We start from the raw sequence: 6,972 nt of genomic DNA, 5'->3' as shown, positions 1-6,972 counted from the left end.
TGAAAATAATATAAATTTTAGTTTACTATGTTATTATTATGGCATTTATATGTGCTTACATACATATATGCTACTAGATTTTTATTTTGTTTTAGGCAAATGTGTTACTTGCTTCCTTTTTATAACAGTTGTCTCGTTCTCTGTAATGCTTTGTTAAACTATTGAGTTTTTTGAGCGGTGGATTTGGACATGTTCTCAAGGATTCTCGATTGTTCATCGAAAATTTTTCGTTTACTATAAGCGGCAGATGCAGCGGCGCCCACTAATAAAGATGGCAACGTACATTCCATGAAACGTATTCTTTCGACGAGTGCGCTGCGTTTCCTCTCCAACGACGCGTTTCTTTTTTCGTAGTTTTTTAACATTTGCTTCCAATAACTCATTTTATTAGATTTATTAATTTTATTCGCAGATATATTTACATCGTTTTTTATTGTAGCAGCTACTAGTTTTTGCGAGAAATCAGTCATGACTTACAAAGATTTTGATAAATTGAGACTAGGTTAATAATAATGTGAATAATCATATTATGAAATTTGCCACTAACGTCTCTAACTCGACGCCACTAACTCGACGAGTTTCATATCATATTATGTATCATATTATGAAATTTGCCACTAACTCGACGAGTTTCAAATTTCATGTTGACGCAACTGGAAAGAATTGGTATCAAAAATGACATAATATGAAATTGTATGAAAATGGCTCGATGTTATCAGGAATCGTCACTGATCACTGTTCCTTTGAAAGCAAACTACCATATATATTATGTCGCTATTATTTCAGATTAGGTTGTATTTACATCAGATTATATAAGAACGATGGAAATGACACGTGTGTGTGATGTTGCAAAAGATATCGTAAGGCATAATTCTTTCATGATTGGGATTCCATCAAAACAAAACATTATGCTGATGAATCATGATTCAGCAACGGATTCGTTATCTAAAATACAATTTTGTCCTGCATATCGCTTTTGTAGAGAATTAGATAGACCTTATCGTTTATCTAATATTTTAGATGACAATCATGTTCAAGTAGGTGACATTTTCTTGTATGTACATATACAAATATTTCCAATATATATACATACAGATTTCCAATATAAAATGTTACTAAGTTGTTTGTACAAAGCTTCTTTCTAACTTCTATATATTAATTTAAAAAAAACGTATTACAGTTATTATTAGACACTAGTTTAATAATTATTATAAAATATTGTTATAGAAAGATGACAATGTAAGTATTATTAATATTGCTTCAAATGTACAAATTTGTAAATTGTTTTAATGAAAAAACATGTCTTTCACATTTTCTATATACAATTAATATATAACTCCTTTTATCGTTATAACATGTCAAATAATAAAGAATTGAAGTTATGATTAAGTATGTAAGTTAACATAAATAATGGATATTTTTTGAACATTAAAAATTATATAATGTTATTAAAAATAATAATATTGTAAAAAATCTTTTTTTTAATATTCCTATAGGACAATATTTGTGCCAATTTTTGCGTATTAATAAGTATTACATAAAATGATAATTAGTTTTTTATTATTTAATTGTTTAATTGTATTATTTAATTTAATCAATAATTATAATATTACTTGATATTAATCCTGCATTAAAGGAAAATAATAAATTGCTAACATAGATCACGACATTCCACGATTTACTGCAAACAGTTAAGGAATCTGCGATAAGATTGATACAGTTGATCGTAAACGATATAGAGGAACGATGGAAGAGAGGTTCAGTTTCTCAAATGCGTTATCCCGAATCAGGGCGATACAAAGGGAATGATCAAGTAATGAATGCTTTATTCTAAAATACATCTGTGTGTGCTACATGCGCGACAAAGATAGAATATAATTTATAAAGATAGAATATAATTGAAAGAAATCAATAATAATTAAAAATAATTATTATTAGCAACGGAATGAATCAAAATTAAACCTCGCGACCACACCCTCCTCGGTTTGTGCACTTTGTGGCGTTGCGCTTCATCTAAAGAATTCTTCAGAAGAATCGGAAGAGTTTGATAGAAAAAGAAAAGACTATCATAATTGCGATTGTAACATCATGTTAAAGGCATTTAATAATACGTTTCTTAAAATAGCCCCCTATAAAGCCACTTTATCTGCTGGAAAAGAAAAAAGTAGTGTAATGATTTCTTTATAACTTCTTCTTGAAAATATTTTTGACTATTTTTCTTTCAAAAAAATTAAATAATATAATAACATATTCATAAAAGGACATCAAGAAATTATTTCGAAAACCCAATCGATTGATATAGATCGGAGCGGATTAAAATCAAAGTTATTGTTTATAAGACGAATTTCTTCTGACAAAACCACTTGCCCAATATGTCAAGCTGAATCTCAAAGGCATGATAATATAACTCAAGTGCTAAAACATGTTGGTGAGTTAAAAAAATAGACATTACTTTATAAGTGGTAAAGTATCAGCAGACTATCAATCAATATAATAAATTTATCTCGATTTATGACTGTTATACTCAATACAGATAGTAAACGCGAACATAATGTCAGCAAGATGTTAAAATCAACAAAGTTAACACAGCAAAATTCGAGAATTACAACGCCCAATCCTTCCCAATCCACAATTTCTTCTACTCAAAATGCATCGACGCTTACTCGTGAAATGGTAATCTTAATTTATTATTCGTTATGCTAAGAAAATTGTTTGAGAAAATAATTCTTGACTATTGTTTTTTAACATTAATAAAAATTAGATAAAATATAATAAAATTATATTTTAGTAAAATATAATTTTATTATATATGTATGTATATATGTATATTGTAATATACTGTGATAAGTGCTGATTTTTTAAAGCCGTAGCATTAAGCTAATTATTTCTCGCTCTTTCTTTTCGGCATGTATTTAATGTTAAATATTGTGTTAATTAAAGTCCTTGAATTATGTAATTGTCAAGAAGAAGAAAAATAATGTGTTATTTATATTATATATTTGCAGTTAAAAAATAATAATAAAAGCGTAATAATAGCTTAAATAATAACATAAAGCTTAAATAATTTGTAAAAACTCTTCATTTGTAAAAAATATTGGTGGCGCAATTCACTTTGATAAAAGAAAAAATAACTTAAAAGTATAAAAAATCTTTTGTGGAACTTATATTGCATATTCGATCAGTCTAGATAAAGCGCAAGAAATAGTTATAGGAAAACAAAATTCCGTATAATTAATTATATGAAATTATTTATCAGTTCTGCCCATGCGCATGCGGATTGCTTGTGAAAGACGAAACCAAAAGCGAAGTCTCCATCATATCATTGCCTATAGAGAAAGAAAAGCATACCAAAAGGTATTAAAAATATTATTTGAATATAGAATTTTTATTCTCTTTATTATGTCAAGCCTTAACATAAATATCAATCTTTTCAATTTTAATCCAACAAGCACTATGTATTATTTTTGTCCAGTTATTATTGTCCAAATTGTTATAAAATTATGTCAAAACATAGCTATTTATGTTTTGTAAAATGACAGCCATAATGAACATATTTATTTAATTGCATTTTATCATATAATTATATAATTTTAATTATATTATATATAAATATCAAATATGAATGTAATTTTTCAATGAATTTTTAAAGATGATGCGAACATATAAAAATTTTCATATTTCCTCATAGCGAGAAGAATATGACAGTTGTAAAATATATTATATATATATATATATATATATATATATATATATATATGTATGTGTATATATACACATATTAAATGTATATTATACATACACACATGCGTATATACATATATATATAATACTTTTCTACTTAATATAGTGCCTGTAAAATTATTATATAGAATAAAGCATTCATCATCGGTATTCTTATAATATATTTTTAAAATAAACGGCTACAATTATCCAAAAAGACATTTACATTGCACATATTTTCCAGTAAACTCGAAGAACTAAGTTTCTATTTGAATTCAAATCAGACGATGCATAGGAAGATATATGACGACGATATGCAAAATTTGAAGAAAGAAAATATTGAACGCTGGAGGGAAGAAGTCATACAACTACAGTTGCAAGCGCAAGTTAAGGAATTGCAAAAAAATATTCAATTTTTCAAACAAGAGAATAAATATATTCGATACCTTATAGAAAAATGTCGCTGTTCATTGAAAATAAAATTTTGGCAAGAGTTACTAACAATCACTACATATTCTGGTGAGAAAATAGATCTGGAATATTAACTTCGTAATTCTTCTGTAGTTTCTTTCTTTCTGTAATTTTATAATTTGGTATATATCATTTTTAGAGAACGTGTATTGTATATAATATAAATAATTACTTTTAGAACTCACTTCAGCGATTAAACGCTTACAAACAAAATATTACAATAAAAGTGGAATAATGACTACATTAATCAAAATATTTCGAGGTTCAATAAACATTCAGCAAATTGCAGGGAAATTTTTAACACCATTCATAGAGCATTGGCATCAGAATTCAAGCAGGTGATGCATCAATAATAACATCAGTAATATAACGTAATTAAATTTTTCATACGAAATTAACGTCAATAATTTCTTTCAGAATAGTAACAACTCGCCTGCCATCTGCTTTAAGAGATGAAAGTTCTTTTTGAATCGCCCCGAATCCCAATATTCAATATATGTTAGATCACTTTTAGGTATTAAGATAAATCGCAAACAATATATTATTAACACACACACACATCAGATGAATACAATGCACAATTTATTTTGCAACGCAGTAAAGCAATTTAAACTTCTTTCACATATAACATTTTAAATATGAATATTGAGTAATTAACGGTGCATCGATTTAATGTTTGCGCGCGGGATATAAAAAAATTTGCGGCGATCGACCAAATCCTCTAAAGTATTCAGATCGGGCAGTATAGATGGAATTTCGAAAAAATTAGGGTGCACGATTATCGGTGGCGTCTGGTTGGAAAGACGAACGCTATTGACCTTATTACTATTGCTGGGTGTGTAATATGCCTCAGTGGACGTCGGTTCTTTGGGATAGTAGGGATCGTATTCCAATTCATTTGGCACCAACGGCTTTAAGGAGAGCGTTAAGGCATGTACGGGTATTTCCGTGGTGGACTTTATATCGAGCTTATGAGCGTTAGCTTGGATCGACCTCAAAGTTTCTGAATATGGATGATAGTCACTGTTGTAATTCAAGGAAGAAGATTCTTTATGCAGAACAGACAAAGGCTGATTAGCTTCTGATATCATTTTCACGAGCGAAGAATTAGCGATCGAGTCGAACGAACGATACGCGGTATTTTTGGCTCGCGCGAAAGCGCGAGTCTCCGATAACGATAAAGGTAATGACTGTCTTGGCGGAATTGATTTGTCGTTACGTGAATTCCAAGAATTAATCTGTTCTGTGAGCGATCGAGAAGTGGAAATTATCATGCGATTCTTCGAATTAGTATTACATGTTGTACAAGTATCGGTGATTTGTTCAGTTTGATTTTGTATCTTATCTCTTAAGAATAGACTTGCACTGAACACAAAACCAGATTGGGCTTTATTTATTTCAGACTTGACTTTATCCGGTTGTTGAATTACTCTGAAGGAACGTGAAAATGAGTGTCGATGATTATCAAGCGAATCGATTGGTGATCTTGTCAAATGCATCGTGTGCGCATTTTCCTTATCGGCGTTTTCATTTTGAAGTTGTGCTGACAGATAAGTGATTGCTCGGCAATCAACGAGATGAACGTGGTCACATATTAAGGCATCCTGGCGAAAAGCCGTTTCTTCGGGACATCGGTAACTAAATTTATTTCCATGATCATCGCACGTGTGATATACTTTGCAATTCGCTTCGACGTCGGCATAAAATCCCATAGGCCGATTAAAACAAGAAAAATTTGTTGAAACATTTGACAGTATGGTTTTCTGTGAACAATAATAATTGAATTATACATTTTGAAAAAAATGTTTCATAATTTTTGAAAATTAAGATAACGTAATATATTCTATAAATTTATATAGTATCTCGTTTCTGATGTCATTGATATATAAAAAATCAGATCTAACAAATATTGCGTAACAATATTTAAGTTTTCATTACTTACAGAAATTTCTTCAGTATAAACAGTGACGACCAACAGTGCGCATAATAGAAAATAAGATTGCAAAATCCAATAAAATGCCATTTTTTGTAAAACAGTCGAATTGCTAAAGAATATTCAAATTCGATTTTCCGTAAAATGTATAAGAGTACCGTTCCCAGCGTCTAGAGTCTAGAAGATCTCTATGTGGCGATAGAAGGAGTTCAAGTGAAAGTATCGCGAAGACGAGTCTATGGTTTCTCTAGTCCTCCCTTCTCTTTTTCCTGTCATTCTTTAACTCCCTCTCTTTACCTTTTTTCCTGACAATCAACTTGATATATCCTACGCATCCTGTCCTATTAACTATTGCTATATGCAAATATACGTGCACGCGATCAAGTCATGTTGCAAATTAGAACCGATAAGAAATCGAATTATTGCGATTAAATGCACACATACACATACGCACACAACTCAATATGCACGATATATTTATCTTGAACGTTAAAATAATTTAAAATCTAATATTAAAACTCTCTTTCTCTCAAAGATTGCGCAAATTAGTTAATTATTTCAAAATTTCAGAGGCACTGGTTAATTCTGTTATTATATTATATTATGCAATGTGTGTTAATTTTATTTTTTAGTTCATTATTTGTTATGTACTATCCAATTTACTCGTGAGAAATACATGTCTTTGATGGGAAACTAATATGTTTCTTCTTAATACTTATATAATATTTAGTAATTTCAATTCAGAATTACAAGTTTTTTTTTAAGAACATTGCGTAGAAAAAGAAAAAGTGAAATTATTACACGCGCACGCGCGCACGCGCGCGCACACACACACACACACATAAAAT

The 6,972-nt window shown here is 29.5% G+C and overlaps 2 protein-coding genes across 6 annotated transcripts; one reads left to right on the top strand and one right to left on the bottom strand.

Annotated features, from left to right (window-relative positions):
* Positions 1–40: 40 nt before the first annotated feature.
* Positions 41–6,816, top strand: LOC145976227 (uncharacterized). 5 transcript variants are annotated; one of them, XR_014440219.1, is made up of 10 exons: positions 41–1,037; positions 1,661–1,813; positions 1,939–2,164; positions 2,261–2,428; positions 2,534–2,673; positions 3,257–3,354; positions 3,965–4,239; positions 4,370–4,529; positions 4,609–5,825; positions 6,136–6,816. XR_014440219.1 is itself a non-coding variant. In XM_083107276.1 (10 exons), exons 2-10 carry the CDS (start codon positions 822–824, stop codon positions 4,658–4,660), a joined length of 1,488 nt encoding a protein of 495 aa, XP_082963402.1. In that variant the 5' UTR covers positions 41–693; positions 787–821; the 3' UTR covers positions 4,661–6,086. The 5 variants fall into 5 exon arrangements, 3 of the variants coding, with proteins under 3 accessions (XP_082963402.1, XP_082963403.1, XP_082963401.1); XR_014440220.1 differs by lacking the exon at positions 6,136–6,816 and having other exon boundaries at positions 4,609–5,374; positions 5,594–6,085; XM_083107276.1 differs by lacking the exon at positions 6,136–6,816 and having other exon boundaries at positions 41–693; positions 787–1,037; positions 4,609–6,086.
* On the bottom strand, positions 3,859–6,861 carry LOC145976229 (uncharacterized). Its single transcript, XM_083107278.1, has 2 exons — positions 6,134–6,861; positions 3,859–5,954 (listed from the first exon to the last, which is right to left on the bottom strand). Exons 1-2 carry the CDS (start codon positions 6,212–6,214, stop codon positions 4,845–4,847), a joined length of 1,191 nt encoding a protein of 396 aa, XP_082963404.1. The 5' UTR covers positions 6,215–6,861; the 3' UTR covers positions 3,859–4,844.
* Positions 6,862–6,972: the final 111 nt, after the last annotated feature.

This window comes from Camponotus vicinus, unplaced genomic scaffold (genome assembly GCF_025532165.1).
Source record: "Camponotus vicinus isolate PSW18456_S1 unplaced genomic scaffold, iyCamVici1.0 SCAF_8, whole genome shotgun sequence".
In the NCBI taxonomy this organism is placed as follows: domain Eukaryota; kingdom Metazoa; phylum Arthropoda; class Insecta; order Hymenoptera; family Formicidae; genus Camponotus; species Camponotus vicinus.
This window is presented reverse-complemented; position numbering and strand designations above follow the sequence as displayed.

Bases quoted from the DNA above. Each gene is read 5' to 3' on its own strand.
- LOC145976227 (XM_083107276.1), top strand. From the start codon at position 822: ATGGAAATGACACGTGTGTGTGATGTTGCAAAAGATATCGTAAGGCAT. The intron at 2,429-2,533 runs GTGAGTTAAAAA...TACTCAATACAG, and splicing joins TCAAGTGCTAAAACATGTTG to ATAGTAAACGCGAACATAAT. The intron at 4,240-4,369 runs GTGAGAAAATAG...AATTACTTTTAG, and splicing joins AACAATCACTACATATTCTG to AACTCACTTCAGCGATTAAA.
- LOC145976229 (XM_083107278.1), bottom strand. From the start codon at position 6,214: ATGGCATTTTATTGGATTTTGCAATCTTATTTTCTATTATGCGCACTG. The intron at 5,955-6,133 runs GTAAGTAATGAA...TATTGTTCACAG, and splicing joins TTTATACTGAAGAAATTTCT to AAAACCATACTGTCAAATGT.